Source organism: Emys orbicularis, chromosome 1, assembly GCF_028017835.1.
Source record: "Emys orbicularis isolate rEmyOrb1 chromosome 1, rEmyOrb1.hap1, whole genome shotgun sequence".
NCBI classification, from domain to species: domain Eukaryota; kingdom Metazoa; phylum Chordata; order Testudines; family Emydidae; genus Emys; species Emys orbicularis.
The window spans coordinates 270356661-270379667 of NC_088683.1; the positions used below are offsets into that span (position 1 = coordinate 270356661).

At 44.4% G+C, this 23007-nt stretch overlaps 1 protein-coding gene across 1 annotated transcript; it reads left to right on the forward strand.

The window, feature by feature from the left end:
* The first annotated feature begins 19685 nt into the window (after nucleotides 1–19685).
* On the forward strand, nucleotides 19686–20699 carry LOC135895721 (2-oxoglutarate receptor 1-like). The gene has a single exon (XM_065423867.1). It carries the CDS (start codon nucleotides 19686–19688, stop codon nucleotides 20697–20699), a length of 1014 nt encoding a protein of 337 aa, XP_065279939.1.
* Nucleotides 20700–23007: the final 2308 nt, after the last annotated feature.

Sequence of the window (23007 nt, forward strand, 5' to 3'; positions counted from 1 at the left end):
GGTGGCAGAGTGTGGGCAGGGCCATGCCTGGCTGTTTGGGGAGGCACTGCCTCCCCCAGCCTCCCCTAACTGCCCCGAGTGCAGAAGTGATGTTGCTTCCACCCTGGGCCCCGCACCCCCCCTACGGATGGCCCTGCTCACAGAGGGTCGGGTCCTGTCCCTGGGGAGGGGCAGACCTGGGGGTTGGGCCCTGCCTCGGGGGAAGAGGGTTGGCAAAGCAAGCCCACCCTGCACTCTCTCCTCAGCAGCTGCTCCTGGCCTGCAGGGCGCACACACACATTTAGCCAGGACTCCCATCTGTCATCATGACAGAGGGGTGTCTGGGTGATACCTGAGCAGTGCTGAAACCCTGTACTCTGGGTCACAATGCCCAGGGCGGGGATCTGGGCCCAGCCCTGCAAGACAGGAGCCACACAAGCTGCTGCTGCGGTGTACGTTTTTGTTTTGTCATTTTAATCATTGTTTGTTGTTTTTATTTTGCATTTCCAAAAAGTTCAGGGCTCTAAATATTTTAAGGAATGACGTGGATAATGGAGTGGAAAGTATGCTTATTAAATTTGCAGATGGCTTCAAGCCGAGAGTAGTTGCTGGCACTTTGGAGGAGAGGATTAGAATTAAAAATGACCTTGACAAATTGGAGAACTGGTCTGAAATCAACAAGATGAATTTAATAAAGACAACTACAATGTATCACACTTAGGAAGGAAAAAAATCAAATGTACAAACCCAAAATGGGGAATAACTGGCTAGGCAGCACTTCAAAAAAGGATCTGGAGTGGGTTATAGTGGATCACAAATTGAACATAAGCCAACAATGTGATGCAGTTGTGAAAGGATGCATTAACAGGAGCGTCATATGTAAGACATGAGAGGTAATTGCCACACTCTACTTGGCACTGTTGAGACTTCAGCCAGAATACTGTGTCCAGTATTGGGCACCGCACTTTAGGAAAGACCTGGACAAATTGGAGAGATTCCAGAGGAAAGCAACAAAAATGATAAAAGGTTTAGAAAACCTGAGCTATGAGGAAAAATGGGCATATTTAGTCTTGAGAGGAGAAGGCTGAGGGGGAAACCTGATAGTCTTCAAATGATCTGATAAGAGTCCTCAAATATGTTAAGGGCTGTTATAGAGTATGGTGATCAATTGTTCTCCAGGTCCACTGAAGGTAGAACAAGCAGTTATCAATTTAATCTCCAGCCAGGCTAGATATTAGGAAAATCTTTCTAAGGATAGTTAAGTACTGGAATACATTACCAAGGAAGATTGTGGAATCTCTGTCATCAGAGATTATTAAGAACAGGTAGGACAAACACCTGTCAGGGATGGTCTAGGTTTACTTGGTCTTGCTTCAGCGCAGGGGGCTAGGTGACTTCTCAAGGTCCCTTACCACCCTACTTCTCTATGATTCTAAGGCCTGGTCTATACTACACAGTTATGTTGATGTAAAACAGTTTACGTCGACCTAATTATGTCAGCGTACATACTACAGCCTTGTCCCACCAATGTAAGCGCCCTACCACACCAACAGCATAGCACTTATGTCAGTGTAGTTAGAGCAACACAGTGTCTATGTAGACACTGAGCTACTTACATTGGCTCTTGGCAGTCTTGTCAATTTCAGGACTCCATATTGGAGCCGTGAAATTGACAAAAAAGCCAGGCAGCTAGAGCCTGGCTGCCTGCAGTTGCCCCTGGCTCCCTGCTCCCAGCGGGCCATTCCTGTCCAGCTCCCCACTCAGGGAGCTGAGAAGCCCAGGTGGCTGCCCCCTGCTGGGAGGTGAGAAGCCCAAAGGGCAGCCCAGAGAGAGCTGCACGGAGCAGAGAGCCCTGGCTCTCAGCCCCACCCACCCCACTGCCCCTCTTCAGTCAGTGGAAGCGCTCCTAGTGAAGATGCGCACCACCAACAGAAGGAAGGTAGTGTGGACATAGGTTGTCTTAAGTCTGTAGTGTAGACATGCCCTAAGTGTAGAAATGTAATGTTGTAACGAGAGAGAGAGAGGGAGGAACAATTAAGATAGGTGGGACACATACAGTCAGTGAAGATACAGGGGGAGATTTTCAAAGGCATAATGTGCAGTTAGGATCCCAACTACCACTGACCTCCAATGCCAACTAGGTACCTATCTGCCCTTTGTGCCTTTGAAAATCTCCACCTCTGTCAATATCTGCCCTGGCAAAGACAGGAAAGTTAGTCTCATTGAAAGCTTTATTTATGAGATCAAGTGAACCATTTCAGTCAGCATCCCTCCAAGATAAGCACTGATGCACCAAGAAACAGATTAAAGAGAAAATAGTGCAATACTAATACTTCAGCAAATGGCAGGATGGACCAAATAGGCTTCGTTCTACATGCAAAATACATGCAAATGTTCAGCTAATTCTGGGCAAGAAAAATCAGAGCAGGTTTGTGACTCTGGTAAACCAAGTGCCAGCTCTGTCCAAGGTCATAGACATTAGCTAAGAACTGACAAACTCAAAGCTAAAAAACAAACTAGCTCAACTGTATGTTAGTTTTGTTAAAAATGGGTATTAGTTTTATAAGAATGTATTTAGTGTTTAGACTATGAAATGCTTGTAAATTGCTGCATGCATTAATTTCGCTTGTAATGTCTGTATTCCATGCCATAAGGAAATATGCAAATTTTGCTTTTTAACTTTGAAAATGTTTGCTCTGAATTTGTGAAGCCAGGCACAGGAATCGTTTCCACTCCGCATCCCGTATGTCCATTCAGGAGGCCTACCAAGATTAAATGGGCCATGAAGGAATATCACGATACAAAGGATTTGTGAATGGCTCTATCACACCTTGGAAATGCCATGTGCAAGGAAGCTCGTGTCATGGAATGGAAGGTCAAATGTAAAAGATAAAACAGGGTCACAAGAAAATTTTTCTTCTCTTTGCTGTTTGAACTCTCATAGGGCCAGAGACACTAAATGAAAGCAGAGATCCCCAGGGTCAACCTGGGTCCACCCTGAAAGACAGTTTGAACGGACACACTACTACATCTCTGTGACCTTTAGGAATCATAGATGGTAACTCATTTGAGTGTATATGTCTGCTTGCTTTAACCTGTACATAACTCTCATTTCTTTTTCCTAGTTAATAAACCTTTTGTTAGTTTATCACAGTATTGGCTACAGGTGTTGTATTTGGTGTAAGATCTAGGGCAGTGGTCCCCAACCTTTTTCGTCTGGCGAGCACCAGACGACAAGCTACGGAGGACTGTGGCGGCGGACGAGCATGCGCCGAAATGCCACCGACAAGCGGCAATGTCAATAGGCGTCGCCACTGAAATGCCGCCGAGAAGCAGCGTCATCCAGAGGCATCGCTGCCGAAATGCCACGGCATTTCGGAGGCGACGCCTCTGGATGACGCTGCTTCTCGGCGGCATTTTGGCAGACGCTCATCCGCCGGCCAGTACGCGGGCGCACTTAGACGCCCCGGCGGGCGCCATGGCGCCTGCGGGCTCCGCATTGGGGACCCCTGATCTAGGGTACCAATTGATATGGGGTACGTGACTGGTCTCTTGAGACTGGGAGAAACCTGAATATTTTGTGACTTTTTTTTTTTTTTTTGGTATAAGTGACCATTTATCACTTAGGCCTGGTCTACACTAGGCGTTTATGTCGAATTTAGCACCGTTAAATCGAATTAACCCTGCACCCGTCCACACCACGAGGCTATTTAGTTCGACATAGAGGGCTCTTAAATTCGACTTCTGTACTCCTCCCCAACGAGGGGAGTAGCGCTAAATTCGACATGGCCATATCAAATTAGGCTTGGTGTGGATGGAAATCGACGGTAATAGCTCCGGGAGCTATCCCACAGTGCACCACTCTGTTGACGCTCTGGACAGCAGTCCGAGCTCGGATGCTCTGACCAGCCACACAGGAAAAGGCCCGGGAAAATTTGAATTCCTTTTCCTGTCTGGGCAGTTTGAATCTCATTTCCTGTTTGGACAGCGTGGCGAGCTCAGCAGCAGTGGCAACGATGCAGAGCTCTCCAGCCGAGATGGCCGTGCAATCCCAGAATAGAAAGAGGGCCCCAGCATGGACTGATCGGGAAGTCTTGGATCTCATCGCTGTGTGGGGCGATGAGTCCGTGCTTTCCGAGCTGCGCTCCAAAAGACGGAACGCAAAGATCTATGAGAAGATCTCAAAAGCCATGGCAGAGAGAGGATACAGCCGGGATGCAACGCAGTGCCGCGTGAAAATCAAGGAGCTGAGACAAGGCTATCAGAAGACCAAACAGGCAAATGGACGCTCCGGATCCCAGCCCCACACATCCCGTTTCTACGAGGCACTGCATTCCATCCTTGGTGCGGCCGCCACCACTACCCCACCACTGACCGTGGACTCTGAGGATGGGATATTGTCCAGGGCCGGTTCCTCGGACATGTTAGCGGACGGGGAAGATGAGGAAGGAGATGAGGAGGACGAGGCAGTCGGCAGCGCTTACCAAGCTGATTTCCCCGACAGCCAGGAGCTCTTCATCACCCTTACAGAGATCCCCTACCAACCCTCCCCAGCATGTAACCCGGACACAGATTCAGGGGAAGGATCAAGCGGTAAGTGCTTTAAACATATAAACCTTTATTTTGTACAAAACTAGAATATTAATACTAATAACAATCTTTGATTCATGATTTCTTCCCCCTGGGCGCTTAAATAATCAGTAACAAGTATTTGTAAAAAAATCAAACAGTGTCCGGTTGTGCATGATTGTGCTGCCCAAGCTGCTCCACTCTTTTGTCCCTGCTACTGCAGCTATATGAAAAGCCGGTCTGTATGTCCGGGGATAGAGCAGTAGTCCTCCACAGACATCTCAACAAAGCTCTCCTGCAGGTAAAGGGATAGCCTGTTCATCAGGTTCCTGGGGAGAGCGGCTTTACTTGGTCCTCCAAAGTAAGAGACGTTCCCGCGCCAGGAGACAAGCAGGTACTCTGGAATCAGTGCCTTGCAGATCATGGCGGCATAGGGCCCCGGTCTCTGCATGCTTTCTCGAAGCATCCTCCGGATCTCGGTGTCCGGGATCCTCATGAGGGTGATGTCGGTCATGACAACCTGCTTTGAATTAGGTAGGGGACTGTTAGTATTGGGACTGCTTGCAACAAGTTCCTTTACAGAACTGTGACCGCTGGTTTACAGCCACGCGGTGGGGGCAGGAGAGGGTCAGCATCCAGGGATCTTTCCCTGGCACATCCGCGAGGGGGTGGGACAGGGCCACAGTTCTTGCTTGGCCGACTGCTGGCAGCACAGACTGACATTGCTTTCAATGTGAAAGGTGGCCAGTGGTACTCCTAAAGTTTTAATCTGCAACAAGTCTACGGCTTACCATCTTTGCCTGCTACAGAGAGTACCGTGTCCTGCCCCGGTTCCCAGATCGGCAGTGCAAAAGCCCAGGCACTGAAGGCGAGGTTCGAAAATTCGACCTTGTCCTCAGTGCGCATGTGATAGGTGTGGTTCATGGTCTTGTTCACGGAGAAAGACTATGTTCTTGTGAATCAAGGTTCTTGATTCACAACTACATTTATCTTTCGGAGGAATTCACTGCCTTTTCCTCATTCCCACAGCCACATCTGCAACTGTCTCCCAACCCAGCCTGGAATCACACTCCCAGAGGCTAGCGCACATTAGGCGGAGGAAGAAGAAGACGCGAGAGGACATGTTCTCTGAACTTATGGGCTGCTCCCGAGCCCAGGCAGCACAGCATAACCAGTGGAGGGAGAATTTGTCCCAAATGCACCGGACACACATGGACCGTGAGGAGAGGTGGCGGCAGGAAGACCAGCAGGCGACTCAGACGCTGCTTGGACTTCTGAGGGAGCAAACGGACACGCTCCGGCGCCTTGTTGATGTTCTGCAGGAACGGAGGCAGGAGGACAGTGCCCCGCTGCAGTCTATCAGGAACCGCACTCCCCCGCCACCAAGTCCCATACCCCCCTCACCCAAAGTCCAAAGAAGGAGGGGCGGGAGAGTCCGTGAAAACTCTCACTCCACCCCTGCAGACTGCTCAAGCACCAGAAGGCTGTCATTACCCAAAATTTGAAAAGTCCTTTCCTGGCCGCCTCAAGCAAGCCCCCGTCCAAGTTTCACCCCCCAGTTTCATGTGTGGTTGTTAATAAAAAATACGTTTTTGTTCATTACTGTTTCAGTCATGCTGTTTTGAGGGAGAGTCTGTCTGCAGGGGGGGAAGGGGCTTGGTAATTGGACAGGACAGTCACCTTTAGCAGGCTACAGAGGCAGGGGCAGGTCCAGCAGCAGGGTACATACACAGTGCACTGACTAGTTACCCTGGTCAGTCTGGGAGGTGGTTTTCATGTTCTGTGCGTGGGGTGGGGGGTGTGTGCTCTGTGACTTTGGCGGGGGAGGGCAGTTACAGATGTTATGCAGCGGTCCTTGTCCTGGATCACAGAGCCACGCAGCAGGGGATCTGTAACCCTCCTCCCCCGTGCCATAAAGTCACATAGCCCCCACATACACGCAGTCCCGCTCAGGAGGGCTGGCAGGCTCCGTGGAAACAACCAATCCGCCACTGCGAATCCTGTCATTCCTGGAGTTTAGAAGGATCATTTGCATCAGTACACTACACCCGCTCCCCACCACAGTCTGCGTCCCAGGTTTAAAACATTCCCGCAAAAACAGTAATAAAGACAACGGTGTTCATTAACAAAATAAAACTAAATTTATTTTTTTGGAAGGGGGTGGAGGGGGTCTGTAACTGGAGAGGATAGTCATCCTTAACTGGGTAAAGAAACGGGGGCAGGTTCAGCTTCTCTGTACAGAAACTTTAAAGTCACTGGTCACCCTGCTCAGTGTGGAACCAGGCTTTCAAAGCCTCCCGGATGCACAGCGCGTCCCGCTGTGCTCTTCTAATCGCCCGGCTGTCTGGCTGGGCGTAATCAGATGCCAGGCTATTTGCCTCAACCTCCCACCCCGCCATAAAGGTCTCCCCCTTGCTCTCACACAGATTGTGGAGCACACAGCAAGCAGCTATAACAATGGGGATATTGGTTTCGCTGAGATCACAGCGAGTGAGTAAGCTTCTCCATCTCCCCTTGAGACGTCCAAAAGCACACTCCACCACCATTCTGCACTTGCTCAGCCGGTAGTTGAAGAGTTCTTTTTCAGAGTCCAGGGCGCCAGTGTAGGGCTTCATGAGCCAGGGCATTAGCGGGTAGGCTGGGTCCCCAAGGATCACTGTAGGCATCTCCACATCCCCAAGAGTTATTTTGTGGTTCGGGAAGTAAATACCTTCCTGCAGCCGTCTAAACAGACCAGAGTTCCTGAAGACGCGAGCGTCATGAACCTTGCCCGGCCATCCGACGTTGATGTTGGTAAAACGTCCCCTGTGGTCCACCAGTGCTTGCAGCACCATTGAAAAGTAGCCCTTTCGGTTGATGTACTGGCTGGCCTGGTGGTCCGGTCCCAGGATAGGGATGTGAGTTCCATCTATAGCCCCACCGCAGTTTGGGAATCCCATCGCGGCGAAGCCATCTATGATGACCTCCACGTTTCCCAGGGTCACTACCTTTGAGAGCAGTACCTTGACGATTGCCTTGGCTACTTGCATCACAACAACCCCCATGGTAGATTTGCCCACGCCAAACTGGTTCGCGACAGACCGGTAGCTGTCCGGCTTTGCAAGCTTCCAGAGGGCTATGGCCACTCGCTTCTGGACAGTCAGGGCTGCTCGCATCCGGGTGTCATTGCGCTTCAGGGCAGGTGACAGCAACTCACAAAGTTCCAGGAAAGTCCCCTTCCGCATGCGAAAGTTTCGCAGCCACTGGGATTCATCCCAGACCTGCAGCACTATGCGGTCCCACCAGTCAGTGCTTGTTTCCCGTGCCCAGAATCGCCGTTCCACAACATCCAGATGACCCATTGTCACCGTGATGTCCTCGGAGCTGGGTCCCGTGCTTTGTGAGAGGTCTGTGCCCCTCTCAGAGTTCAGGCCCTCACCGCGGTGCCGTAGCCTCCTCGCCTGGTTCATCTGCATCTGCCTCTGGGAAAGGTGGATGATAACCTGCGAGGCGTTCACAAGTGCCACAACTGCAGCGGTGGTCGCAGTGGGATCCATGCTCACAGTGCTGTGGCATCCGCGCTGTCACTGACCCGAAAAGCACGCGAACTGATTTCCCGCCGGCGCTTTCAGGGAGGGAGGGAGGGCGGTATTGACAGACGGATGACGACAATTACCCAAAAGCACCCTCGACCCTTTTTTTTTACCCAGAAGGCATTGGCGGCTCAACCCAGAATTCCAATGGGCAGCGGGGACTGCGGGAACTGTGGGATAGCTGCCCACAGTGCACCGCTTCCAATGTCGACGCTTTCCCCGTTAGTGTGGACTCACAAAGTCGAATTACTGTCCTTAGTGTGGACACACAAGTTCGACTTTGCAATATCGATTCCACATATTCGATTTAAGTGAAATCGAAATACCCTCGTAGTGTAGACATACCCTAAGTCCAGCTTGGCTGGATGGCAAGTTAGACTAGAAAGCCCAAGGGGACTGTCTATGACTCCATGGTCAGACTAGTACAGTGATCCAGGAATTCATATTTGTTACTGAGTTGGTGAAATCTAATTATAGAACATACCACCAGTTTGGGGCATCTGCCCTACTTTTCACAGTCTGTCCTGAGGTGGGCACCATGGTCGTGAGTCACTGCAGATAGCGTGACAAGTTTATTAATGAAAGAAGCAATTTTTCAAGGAGACAAACAATTAAACTTTGTCAAGGGAGACATTATAGTGACAATATTTAATTCCGAAGAGACAAAATATGATGACTGTATTCTTTTGTTAATTCATGGCAACAAGGGCTTTAGCAACAAGTTGAAGACAACACATAACAGTGATAATCAATCTTGAAAAGTAGTAGAGCTACTTTGTCAAAGATCGGGTCACAGCAGCATAACACTGCATGACAATATTTGCATTTGAGCACTACTTCAGTATGTTATGTGATAACAATGGGGCATCATAACTCATTACTGGTTCTTGTTGATGTGGCATCACACTGATTTTATGGCACCTTTGACTCCATTCAAGGCAATATTTCTTCTCTCCTTCTGTCTACCTCCTTAGCCTGGGACTTCAGTCTGCTAGAACAGTAGAGACATTTCTTCTCTCTTCATCCCCACCCCCAACACTCCTGATGCCTGGGAGGGAGAGAGTGTTTCCTCTTTCTTTCTCAGCTTGAAAGTAGGTTGGATCCAAATGCCACAACATAGAGGAAATAGTCCCTACACCTCTCAAATAGACCCACAGACTGTGAGAGCCACAGAAAGAGCCCTAAAGAATTGTGGCTTGAGGGAGAAAGGATGGCTTTGTGGCTAACACACTGGAATAGGACTCAAGAGATCTGGGATTAATGCCTGCATGTGCCACAGCCTTCTTGTGTGATCTTGTGCAAGTCACTAATGCCACAATAGTCAAAAGTGTCCACTGATTTTGAATGCCCCACTGGAGACACCTAGGAGCCTTAAGCTGTAAACCCCAAAACTGAAGCATGCAAAATGAAAATTTAGGCCTGTCAGATCTTCTCAAAACATTTTCGTAGGGCTCCACCCCTCAGACTTCTCCCACACATGGTCTTCACCTAAACTCCCTCTTCAACTTACACAAGCTAAGCACAGTGCTATACTCGCTGCAATATGAATTATAACTTTTGGGAAAAAAATACAAACATTTCTAACACATGCAATTGAATCACATTTGTTTGACAAGTGGTTTGGCTTCTCTTCTTGTTATGGTTACAGAAACGCTTTTGTTTAAATGGTAAGCAAATGATGAGATTTATCTAATACCTACCCCCTCTCTGGCAGTGCAAGCATCTCTGGGTCACAGACTTTAGCATGGGGTAAGGGCAGTGGAAAAGCCTTATGAAAATATTGGCAGCACGCTTCTGCTCTCCTCTTCAAGGTCAAACAGCACTGATCTAGAGCAATAGAGGTAATGTCTTTGAGAGTTTTACAGAGCATACAGATTCAGCTGCTGTCAGTGTGAGTTACACAAATAGGGTCTAGGTGCAGCGGGCAGACAGCTTGAAAAACAGATATGCTCTGAGGACTTCAGATTTTACAAAGTTTGTTTGAAGGGAAGTCTAAAGAAGTTTCAGAAATGGTTGTTGCAGCAGGTGGGGATTTTCTCAGCATTTCTCAACAATAACTGCAAAGGTTAAAAAAGCTCCCAATTTTTATTAAGATTGCTGTGGGTGTGAGGAAAGAGTTCACAGTTTGGTACACATTTTGATAGCACATAAATGGTACATCTGTCTGGAACAGTCAGCAGGTGCACAATGGCAGACAGTTTTATATACAATACAACTATTCAAAAGAATAGACAAGGAAAGGGGGAAGACTTACAAAGGGAATCTATCAGAAGCCAGGAGAAATTAAATAAGCAGCAACAAAAAGATCAGTCAAGGAAAAAGTAGCAATATTGTTTTATTGTTAAATCTTCCAGTGAATTAAAGGTAATGAAAATGAGGGACTAGTAACATGTCTGGAATAAGACATGGCACAGGTAGGCACTTCATTCCTGGGCTGTCACCCATTTTATTCCAGCCATTTATCCCAATTGAGCAGAAAATGTATATTCTGCCAGTATGTGCAATGTTGCTAGGATGAACACAAATTCATTTTCACTTTTAACTTAAGACCAGATCAAAACTTAAATCTCCAGAGGTGGAACAACAGTAAACTAACCAACTTTGTCTACCAACCCCTGGAAGGAAATATTCTGATACAGATAACACGGGCCAATTTCAGCAAAGTTGGCATACTGAAGATGTACATCCTCTTGTGCCACATAAGTTGCTTGTAGCCACAGGGATCTACTTCCCTGCAGTTGCCTGCAAAAGGGTTTTCTGCAGTAAGGACATCTTTAACTGTAACCATAGCTTATAGAGGGACTTCACAAGAGGGGCATTCTCCAGATGGCCAATCAGAGGACTCTGCAGTTACCCTGGCCTTGCCCCAAACCAATCACTTCTATCCATCTTATGTTCCGTACTTCCCTCCTACTCCCCACTCCTCCATTTTTGTGGCAGAGGAGACCCACAAAACTGATTCAAGGGCTGGAAAAATGCTTCCAGTGGGAGATTTAATCTGTAAAGTTTATGAAAAAGAAGACTGAGAGGTGACTTGATTACAGTGTATAAGTACCTTCATGGGAAGAAAACATAAGCTAGTAAAGGGCTCTTTAATCTAGTGGACAAAGACATAATAAGAACCAATGCCTGGAAACCAATGCCAGACAAATTCAAAGATAAATTAGGAACTATTTTTTTAACAGCGAGGGTGAGTAACCATTGGAACAAGCAAGCAAGGACAGTGATAGATTCTCCATCTCTTGATGTCTTCAAACCAAGACTGGATGCCTTTCTGGAAAACATGTATTAGTCAAACACAAATTACTGGGGGTCAATGCAGATAACTGGGTGAAATTCTGTGGCCTGTGATATGTCAAAACTAGATAATCTAAGGGTCCCTTCTGGTCTTAAAATCCGTGAATCTCTATGAAATGAAAGTGTGGCCACATTGAAAATGGAGAGGTAAATGGAGAAAATACTAGTGAAATGGCCATGGGAGTTTATAAATAATATGCAGAAAGTTCCTGAGCTATTTAGGATGCCTGAGTAGGTCCAGGTTGATGTTAGCATAGAATGTATCTAATCTTGCACGGTCAATGACTGCACTATGGAACACTGCAAAAGCTGAGAACATCCCATGTCTATTATATGGATTATTACATCACTATTATGCAGTAGTGGGTTAAATAATACAAAGAGATTTGTGAATATTTTCACAAATAAGCATGGCAATTTTGCCCAGGTGTTATTTGTCAGCTCCTACTATTTGTTGTTCCAAAGTACTTTTATGACCACCAGTTTATGAAAATATTCATGAACCCTGAAAGCTTCAAGTTCCATGTGACTTCAGTGAACAATAACAAACCACGAAAAGCTGATAGTCAAAGAGCTATAACAGGGTAGCTTGACCCTTAAGGGCAGCAGGGCCTGGAGCTTGCCAAACCTGATTACTAAAGAGGCACACCTGGATTGGAACAGGTAATTTCCTTTAAGAGGCAGCAGGTGTCTGACATGAAAGGGGAAGCTCAGGAACATGCAGGAATTAAGATTGGCTCCAGCCAGGAAAACCCTGATATCATGGGGTTTAGAAGCCAGAGTCAGAAACCTGAGGCTTCAGTCAGATAGGGCCTGGGAGTGGCCTGCCAAAACAGGACAGGCCCCTGGCAGAAAGGGCTGGGGATAGGATGACAGGAAAAGGAAGCCAAGTCCAGAGAGCTGAGCTCCAGCCAGAAAGGGCTGAGACTGGTGGCTTTGAGTGGAGCAGACTGGGAAGAGGAACAGCTCTGGGTGCAGCAGAAAAACTAGGACTGAAAATGAGTTTTTGTGTTGGGGACTTCATTCTGGGACTCTGAGAATTGTTTGAATGATTTCTGTTCTTAAACCAGCCCTGAGTGGGGGTGCTGTTAGTCACATGAAAAATGTTGTGGAGTTCTTAAGGCAAGAGGGAGCTAATAAGAGCAGGGTGCCTGCAAAGCGACTCCTGGCCATGAGGGGGAGCTCAATAAACAGCAACGCTGCTACAAGAACAGTTCATGAACAACCCATAGACCTAGGGGTTACAGTAGACAAGAAGCTGGATATGAGTCAACAGTGTGCCCTTGTTGCCAAGAAGGCTAACAGCATTTTGGGCTGTATAAGTAGGAGCATTGCCAGCAGATCGAGGGACGTGATCATTTGACTCTATTCGGCATTGGTGAGGCCTCATCTGGAGTACTGTGTGCAGTTTTGGGCCCCACACTACAAGAAGGATGTGGAAAAATTGGAAAAGAGTCCAGCGGAGGGCAACAAAAATGATTAGGGGGCTGGAGCACATGACTTATGAGGAGAGGCTGAGGGAACTGGGATTATTTAGTCTGCAGAAGAGAAGAATGAGGGGGGATTTGATAGCTGCTTTCAACTACCTGAAAGGAGGTTCCAAAGAGCATGGATCTAGAGTGTTCTCAGTGGTAGCAGGTGACAGAACAAGGAGTAATGGTCTCAAGTTGCAGTGGGGGAGGTTTAGGTTGGATATTAGGGGAAAAAAATTAACTAGGAGGGTAGTGAAGCACTGGAATGGGTTACCTAGGGAGGTGGTAGAATCTCCTTCCTTAGAGGTTTTTAAGGTCAGGCTTGACAAAGCCCTGGCTGGGATGATTTAGTTGGGGATTGGTCCTGCTTTGAGCAGGGGGTTGGACTAGATGACCTCCTGAGGTCCCTTCCAACCTTGATATTCTATGATTCATGGACTGAAGTTTGTTTGAATGAACTTGGTGAACAGTTACAAATACCATATATAGCTATATAAATCAGCACGGATTTGCAGACATTTTGAAGGATTAAATTTGTTGAATAATTTGGGTCTGGTTCACTGCTGCATTATGCTTTATGCCAGTGTAAAACAATTTGGAAGTAATTGGTCACATCTCCAGTTTCAGGGTTTTTGTTTGTTTGTTTTTTCCCCCCATGAGAAAGGAAAATAATGCCTTCAAATGAGCAACAGTTCTAGATTTAAGTTCCATGTCTCCAAATGATCAGGCCATTTAATCACAATGAATAATTCCACCTCAGCTAAGCCTTTCCCTTTTCAAGGATAACAACTTCTCAGCTGTAGGCTTAAGTTTGCACATATTTAACTAAAAGTCAAATCTAGAACTGCTGATCCCTTGAAGGCAGTATTTTCTTCCTCATGAAAAAAGAAACCTGAAACTGTAGAAGTGACCAAGTATTTTGAAATAATAGGGTTGGGTTAGCTTGTGTGGTCTTTCCTTCTGCATCATCCAGCAGATGACTGGCACCCAGCGATCAAAAAGACCTGCTGCAAAATGTGTACAAACACTGATTCCATATGAAAGACCTGTGCCAGTTCACATTCTCAGTCAGCATCACACTAGAAAGACAAATGAGTCACTCTGTCTAATATCTCTCTGGATACTTCTCCCCTCACCATACTATCTGAGCACTCTGTGACATGCATGCCAAGGTTTCCTTGCAATGCCACTGACATGAATGGCACAAGGAGGATAAGGAAGAAATCAGGCTTATAGTGCACCTGACAGTGTATGCATGCCATGGATGCAGACTTTCCAAAACCAATATGCTGGAGGCACTTCTAGGAGCCCCTTGCTAAAATTCCACCCCAACCTGAAAGGATTGTTGAGGTGACTTCCCATTACCTGATGCAATTCACTTTTCTGTTGTTCTTGCTCATAAAGTACTTCTGCAGAGCACATTTTTGCCTTTAGGATGCCCCGCATTATGCCATATCTCTTATTTTACCAAATTTATTCTGGGGGTGGATACACTCTGATGTCTTCACAAGGCTTTCACTCCTTCACTCTCAGTCAAGTCCCACAAGTAGAACACTGTGGCATACTACTGATATACTCACTATATTTTTTTTTAGGAATAGTAGTGTGAACATTTCTAAACCTGTGCATTCAGACTAGTTCTTCGGGTCATGCCACCTCTCTACTTGGTTATGAAGAAACATTTTCCTTTAACTGGAAAAAACGAATGTATTCCCTGGTTGCATTTCCTTCTCTCTTTGAACACACACTTACCTCTCTGTTGTACAGGCAGGTTATTAAAGGGAAAGAAGGAACATAGTTTGGGGAGCCCTAGAGTAAAATATTGGCAGCACAGCACTGAACCAAAGGAAGATAACTCCCTAGCTAATTCCCTTTTTCAGTGCAGAAATGTCTTGGGGACTCATTGGAGGTTTGAGCTGTGTGCGTCTTCTGTGTGCACTAAACTAATCTCTCGCCCTAAATAACTACCACCAAAGAGTGCCTGGGAGTGTTTGACTAGACCAGGGACAACCAGTTCAGCCAAACTAGACAGGTTACAAGTAGTTTCAGCTGAAGTGATGGGTTACATTCTCTCCTGTCCATATGACAGGCACACACACAGCTCCTCTGTACAGGAACTGATACAGGACATCCCGCTGGGGATGAGAGCTGTTCACATTCAGGACTGTGGAGCATGCTCTGGTTTTACTCTAAATATAACAACCGGCACCACTGGAAATGGATTATTCCCAGAGGCAGCTCATTAGGTAAGGTGTTTTGCCTGTGCTTTCACAGACAGTCTCAATATACCTGTTTTATTTTATGGAAAACAAACTTATCACATACTGCTCTGCAATACTCAAGGTTCCAGCTATGAAGAGGTATGGGGAGATTGTGAAGTATTTACAGGTAAACTACATTTTCTGTTGTTAACATTTTGACACTGGAGTGGAGGAGACTGCTGAGCAGCCATTTGGGCTGTATCAAGAGACTCAAAGTAAGCCCTCCTACTCTTCCTTGAAATTTTCAGCTAAGAGCCACAGCAATGAATTATAAGTGGTAAGAAAAGGAGGGTTCAGCTCTTTCATCTTAAACCTAAAGCTCTTGTTTCTTAAATATGATGTAATATAAAATGAGACAGTCACCTGTCCTTAGCTAAATCCTATTTAATTTACTCAGCTACACATTTGTATGAAATACAGCATTGTCTGCAGCCATTGGACATTCATTTCCATCAGGCACTAATTAAACTGTCACAATGCAAGAGCAAATGTGTTTCCTCCATAAAAGACTCCAATTAAAGACAGGCAATCACAACATTTTAAGTGACTCCAATCAATGGGCTACAGTACCGAATATCACCTAATGGATTTACAGTTGTGACTCCACAATTAAGACTGAAAGAATGTTTCTATTCCAGTACTCTAGTTCCCTTTCAGTATGGGTTCTGCTGTTGGATAAATTATTTAAGGTTCATGGTCTGTCTGCACAGTACATATTTGTCTTCAGCTTGGGATGCAGAATTCCCATTCTGGTCAATTATTCAGTGGTAGAATTGGCTCCAATAGGAACTATTGCCTAATTAGATTTAAGTTTTGGTCAAATTATGTGTAATTCAGAAAACAAAATAATAAAGCCAAGCAGCAGAGCCTGTCTGTCTCCTCTTTTTTGTTGCTCCAGTAACAGGTTGTATTACAGCTAATAATGTGACAGACATTCAGAACTGGACTTAGGCCAATATATCACACACATTTGCACTGGACACCTCTAAACACTCCTCATGCTCATCAGCAATAAATTGCTTGCTGATTGATTTGCCTGCAATCTGGCACACCCTAAGGGATTCTTATTTACATGCAGAACAGTGGCAAGGCCTGCTATGTGAGATACTGTGTAAATAAGAAAAGGAATGGCATTTGTGAAAAGCAAGTGAGCCAATCTTTTAGTCAGCAGGGACTGCAGCTTTTGATTGTCACACTCCTCAGTGATGTTAGGGATCTGTTTTGCCCTCTGCATAGCTTTTCGTCTTTGGCATGTTGGCAGCAGGGACAGGCTGGCAGCTGAAAGAGTCTTCTAATAACATCAGTACCCTTCACATTTTTATGGCTGTACTTTCTAAGGGCCAGGACCTGTATGGCATTGAGTATTTCCCGTAAGAGGTAATCCATTGAGACCTTCTGTTGCAGGACTGGACCCTTTGTCATTAACCTGGTTAACACCTAAATCATAGTGATAGATTTAAACTTATTTCAAAATGATATTATAATCTTGTTACCCACCGCCTGCTTCTTTTAGCCATATTTCCCTCACTTCCCCGTCATTTAAATGCTGTGTTGTGAGCCATTTCCCTATTAAACCTAAAGCAGGGGTTCTCAGTCTAGGGGTAGCAACCTTCCAGGGAGGTTGTGAACAGATGTCAGAGGGTCACAACTATCCTGCCCTTCTCAGAATTCTAGATGGGAGGGAGATTCCCATATAGAAAATGTTGAGAACCACTGGCCTAAAGACATGTCATTGATTTAGCTAAACCCTCTTTTATACTGTTTCAAACTACAACGTTTTAAAAACACTGGCAAATATTTGACATGCCCCCCTGCACCTCAACTGGTAATCCATTATTTTAACATTTTTAAAATATTCCAATAAAATATTTTTCACAAATTGTAATTAAAATCTTGAACACGGGCTGTGATTTTGTCAGATCTCATAACTCAGTGGAGGTTGTTCTTGGTCAATACTTGGGATATGAAACTTAAAACACGCCCCCTCCCCAACCCTTGATGTTACAGGGGATTAGACTCATAGACTTTAAGGTCAGAAGGGACCATTATAATCTTCTAGTCTGACCTCCTGCACAACTCCTGTAACAAACCCCTGACCTATGTCTGAGCTATTGAAGTCCTCAACTTGTGGTTTAAAGACTTCAAGGTGCAGAGAATCCTCCAGCAAGTGACCCGTGCCCCTGCTGAAGAGGAAGGCAAAAATAACCCAGGGCCTCTGCCAATCTGCCCGGGAGGAAAATTCCTTCCCGACCCCAAATATGGCCATCAGCTAAACCCTGAGCATGTAGGCAAGACTCACCAGCCAGACACCCAGGAAAGAATTCTCTGTAGTAACTCAGATCTCACCCTATCTAGTGTCCCATCACAGGCCATTGGGCATATTTACCGCTAATAGTCAAAGCAGCATTCTTCCTCTTGAATTAGTACTGAACGAGTGCCCCAGTGATTGCTATAGGACACTGTGCTATTGGAAGTAGCATCTTTCTGGAAAGAACTGAATCAGGGCTTGGATCACTTGTGGTGATTAAAAAATCCATCATACTTTTCAGAAGAAAGGAGGTATTAGCACAGGGGTATTGACCAAATTCTAACATGAACAATTTTCTTCTTCCTACCTAAATTCCCCCTGTACTTTCAACTGGACACAGCAGTCTCATTTTCCTAAACTGGGAGTAGTGGTGAGTAAGCTGCTTTTCAAAGGGGGAGGGGAATTATGCCAATGTTTCAGAACAGAATATACAATTTTTATGTCAAGCACCATTATTAAAACCTTGACAGGGCCAAACATATGCATATCAAATCATACTAATAACCCTTTCATTAAAACACTAATTTATCAACTTCATAAACTCTAAGGATCACAGTGTTTCTTCCACATCCAGCTTTTTTAAGAAGGAGAATGAAGAATGTTATCTGAGCACCAATGCCATAAGGGAATACCTGAAGGAGATGAAGACATTCCCTTGCCCAGGGGCTGATTCCATATAAAATGGCTGTTGCTGGCTCCACCCTTTCCCCCTCTCCAGGCCAAGACTTCAAATTGTTCAAAGCCTCCACTATTAAAGTACAGGAGTAAATGGGGTCTCATCATGTAAGTTCCAATCCTCTTTCATTTCCCCATTCCATGCCTACTGATCAGCTTTGGCCAATACCTGCATCCATTTTGCACTAAAGGGAAGAGGTGATGAGCTGACTCAAAGGACATTTGACTTTACAAAACATAGGTGCTACTGCAATAGTGCATAATACATTGCTGCTGAATGAGAACATTGTGTGGCCTATTTTTTCCTATTTGTTTTTTGACAACATTTGCATCATTTGCATTGGAAATTAAACACAAAAAGTTAAAAATAACAGCATGCCAAAATTAGTGCTGATGGCATCAGCTTGCAGATGCTAGATGACTGGCAAGAAGCTATCCAGATCATTATTAGTTACAGGATAAGTAGATTCCTCTCTAGCTTAACAGCTAAAACTTTCCCTGTAGAATCTCAGAGTTATTGATTCAAGTCCAGGTACTGATTCCAAGCCTGGAGAATTATGGCAATAGAAAACCTAATTTTTATTATTTCAAAATAAAATAAAATAAAATAGAATTAAGAAAATAAAATAAAATAAAAACAGAATTAAGAAAAATCAATGACCTGCTTTTCAAAGATCGCCTGATAATTTCTTGAAACACTAAAGCTATGGAAAATGCCAGAATAGTTAAAAAAGCAGCAAATTGGGCACAGGATTATGATTTTGAAAAAAAAGCAATAAATGATTAATCTGTTTTGTTGGCCAAGGGGGGAACTTAAGAGATATCATAAAAATAAATGATGAATGTCACCAGACATAGCACTGCTAGGCTGCTTTTCTGCTCTGGCTGGCCCCTGCTGAATGCAGCAATAAAAGCTCAAGGAGATTCCCTGACATTATTGAGGGGACTGTTTCATGCCCTAAAACACTGAAACTGCCTTCAGTTGTAAACGTGGCAGCTTTGTCATTCGTGTGCAGTACCTCTATCTCTGAGACTTACTTTGTAATGCTGAGCTGATCAGTTAAAAAATACCATAAATTGTAACTTCAGAAAACAAAGGTCACCCCATCAGATCAGCTCCCACCAAAGCAACAAGTCCTTTTCTTATTAAAAAAAGATACTACACCTCTACCCCGATATAACGCGACCCGATATAACACGAATTTGGATATAACATGGTAAAGCAGTGCTTCGGGAGGGCGGGGCTGCGCACTCTGGCGGATCAAGCAAGTTTGATATAACGCGGTTTCACCTATAACACGGTAAGATTTTTTGGCTCTCGAGGACAGCGTTATATCGGGTTAGAGGTGTACTATTAAATTGGGCAGTTATATTGAAGGACTTGATGCTTTTTCAGACCGAAAACAGCCTTTATTACAAGTATTTTAACAGACTCTTGTGTTTTGATCTGTGAAAGTCCATTTTATAGTGATATGGTTAAAGCACTGCATTAACTTATTAGTGAAAACTAAACATTTTTCTTTTCTTTACCACTTGCTAACGCAGTAAGAAAATGGCCATGAATACAACCGAAGACTTAGCCAACTTAACTTCGTTGCAAAGCCATGCAGATGCTTTCACAAACTGTACCGATGTAGATGTCCTTCTGAAGAATTTCTATCTCCCTCTTATGTACAGCATAATCTTTCTGGTGGGCTTCCCAGGAAATATTATTGCAATTTCTGTATACAGTTTCAAGATGAGGCCGTGGAAGAGCAGCACCATCATTATGTTTAACTTGGCCTTCACAGACTTACTGTACTTAATAAGCCTTCCTTTCCTGATACATTACTATGCCAATGGAGACCACTGGGTCTTCGGAGACTTCATGTGTAAATTTATCCGTTTTGGCTTCCACTTCAACTTGTACAGCAGCATCCTCTTCCTCACTTGCTTCAGCATCTTTCGCTACTTCGTGATTGTCCATCCGATGAAGTTCTTCTCTATTCAGAAAAGGAGATGGGCAGTGGTGGCTTGTGCTGCAGTTTGGGTGATTTCCCTGGTGGCTGTCAGTCCTGTCAACCTTTTAATCACCTCAAGAGAGGACCAAAACAAATCCATTTGCCTGGACCTCACTAGTTCTGAAAACTTGGACACTATTAGGTGGTATAACTGGCTTCTGTCTGGGTTAGCCTTCTACCTGCCATTAATGGTTGTGACTCTGTGTTACAGTGTCATTATTTACACTTTGGCTAGAGGGCCTCATACTCATGCTTGTTACAAGCAGAAGGCTCGTAGACTTGCCATTCTGCTCTTGGTGGTCTTTTATGTGTGCTTCCTACCCTTTCATGTCTTTAGGGGTGTTCGGATAGAATTACGACTTCAACCGGTTAGCTGCCACATTGAAAACCAAATCCATGCTGCTTACATTGTCTCTAGACCATTAGCTGCACTAAACACGTGTGGTAACCTATTACTTTATGTTGTGATGGGAGACAACTTCCAGCAAGCCATCCTTTCTCTTTCAAGATGCAAGTTAAACAACTATGTGCAGCACACCGGGAGCAACAGTGATGTGAATAAGTAAGTCATCCTTTTGAAAAAGAAGCATAGAAGCATTTGATTGCACATGTCCTGTAACCTCTTTTATGTTCAATTTTATTTGTTTCCTAATAAAATTGCAGGTGGCCTCTCTGCCTCTCCAAAATAGCACCCCAAAACTGCGGAGTTTTAGGATTAGGCTATATGTATGTCATGGTTAATAGGTGATTTGTATTACTTTTAAATTAAACTTTTTATTTGTTTATTTTATTTTATTTTTGAGGAAACACTTATGGAGTTGGTCAGAAATTACCTGAGTAGCCCATCTTTGAGAGTTCAGTTAGCACTCCATTCAATATGGATTTGCCAGTAGCATATTTTAAACACAATGGGGGCTTCAATGTTGACCTCACAACACAAATACAACTTCCATGTTATCATTGATACAGTATCTTATTTAGTAGTCTGTACCAAATGCCGCAGATGATGACGGTTGAAAAGTTGAGTTACAAACATAGTATATTATTTTGTTAGTCATTTAATAAAACAATACAAAAACTAACAGGTCCTGAGCAGACCCATTTCTTGATTAAGTAGGTAATATAACTACATGAAAACATTTTAATATGCATCGCAGATGTTGAACTCTATAGTTTTGAAAGTATTTTAAACTTTAAAGCATCAAACACTGAAAACATTTTTACAAACAGTACTGCAAACCACTTAATATGTTTATTATTTTAGATTGCCCATTTTTATTATTGCGAATTTTTTATTGAAGTGTGGACTTTGCTTATTAGCCACTAGGTGGCAATCATGTATGTGTATGCCAGTGAGCCAGATACCTGGTTTCAGGAATGCACCTTTGATTCAAACTCAGGGAGGGTTACATGACAATGTAGTGTGATTACTGTGGGGGAGCTAACCACCACATGTTTCTTATGGTGCTAAAATACAATTAATTCTAATTAATAAGAGATGAGTTGTGCTGCATAGTATCTTTACAACACTTTGCATATGTGACCTTGGCCAGTGTATCTTTTTGAAAAGTTTTGTTCATTTCAAAAAGAGCCTGCAGAAACGTTATTGCCTACAGATGTTTGTTTAATTTTCCGGTCTGAAAAAGTGAGAAAGGCAACATAGCAGATGCTCCTTCAAAACAGGGATTGTTCCCACCGGTATGTCTGTTGTTAGACTATATAAATATTGTATTCCAGCAGCAAGAACTTTCTGCAGAATGGATCAAGTTGTGGATTCTCAAATGTAACTTTCCTCGTGTTCCACTATAGGGAGATAGTGCTGCTGTCCAGAATCCAAGTTGTCAAGTACAGTCTGCTGACATCATCAGAAACTGTAAGGTTATGGGAGGAGCAGTAAGCCCTGGGAAGGTCTCATCCCCTAGCCTTGCTATACCTGGCAGAGTCAGTCCCTGTTCCCCTCTTCCTGCATAAATTCAGGTACACACCATAAGAAATGTGTGTCTTGGCATTACATTTTGTGACAGAATGTGAGGAATTTTAATTTAGATAACCTAATATATAAGATGTTGACTTTACTTTTTTTGTTTTTAGTGCCATGGCCTTTTCTTAACACAAATTACTTTCTGATCTCATACAATGTCCCCCTTCACCAAAACCATACCTTGACACCAGAAATAGCATTAGTTAGGTTTTCCAGGAAAGAGCCAAAAATACAGCAGTCTACTAGAAAGAGCAATATGATTGACTAGGATGAGGAAATTGACTAGTATGAGCATCCAAAAGCCAAAGCAGAATTTAACACATATTTAATATAAGCAAATTACAATGCGTATGAATAACTTGAGTGCTTCTCCTGCCAGCATAGCTACTGCCTCTCCTAGAGGTGGAGTTATTAAGCCAGTGGGAGAGTTCTTGCCTGTTGGCTTAGAGCCGCTTCACCAGAAGCGTTACAGCTGCGCAACTGCATGGGTACAGCAGCACAGCTGTAAGGTTGTAGTGTAGTGTACTCTTACTTGGTTGCTTCCCCCCTTTTCTAATTTTGTCTTATGAATTCCTACCTAGTTTAAAGTCGATTTAAGTCCTGCCTGTTTTGAACCAGCAGTTGCTACCCTTTCTGCTTAAGAAGAGACCACCTAAATCCAAACAGCTGCCTCTGTGTCACAGAAGGCATTCCAATGTTTCATGGATACAAAACATTCCCCTCTACACCATCTGTGTACCCATCTGCTGGGCTCTGTATCAGTCTAATTGAGGGGTAGTCAACAGGCAGACCATGGGCCAAATCTGGACCAATAGATGCTTTCGAATGGACTGCAACATTTTTATTTACTTATTATCATTACTGTTATTGCTGTGTGAATTTTTTTTTTCTGG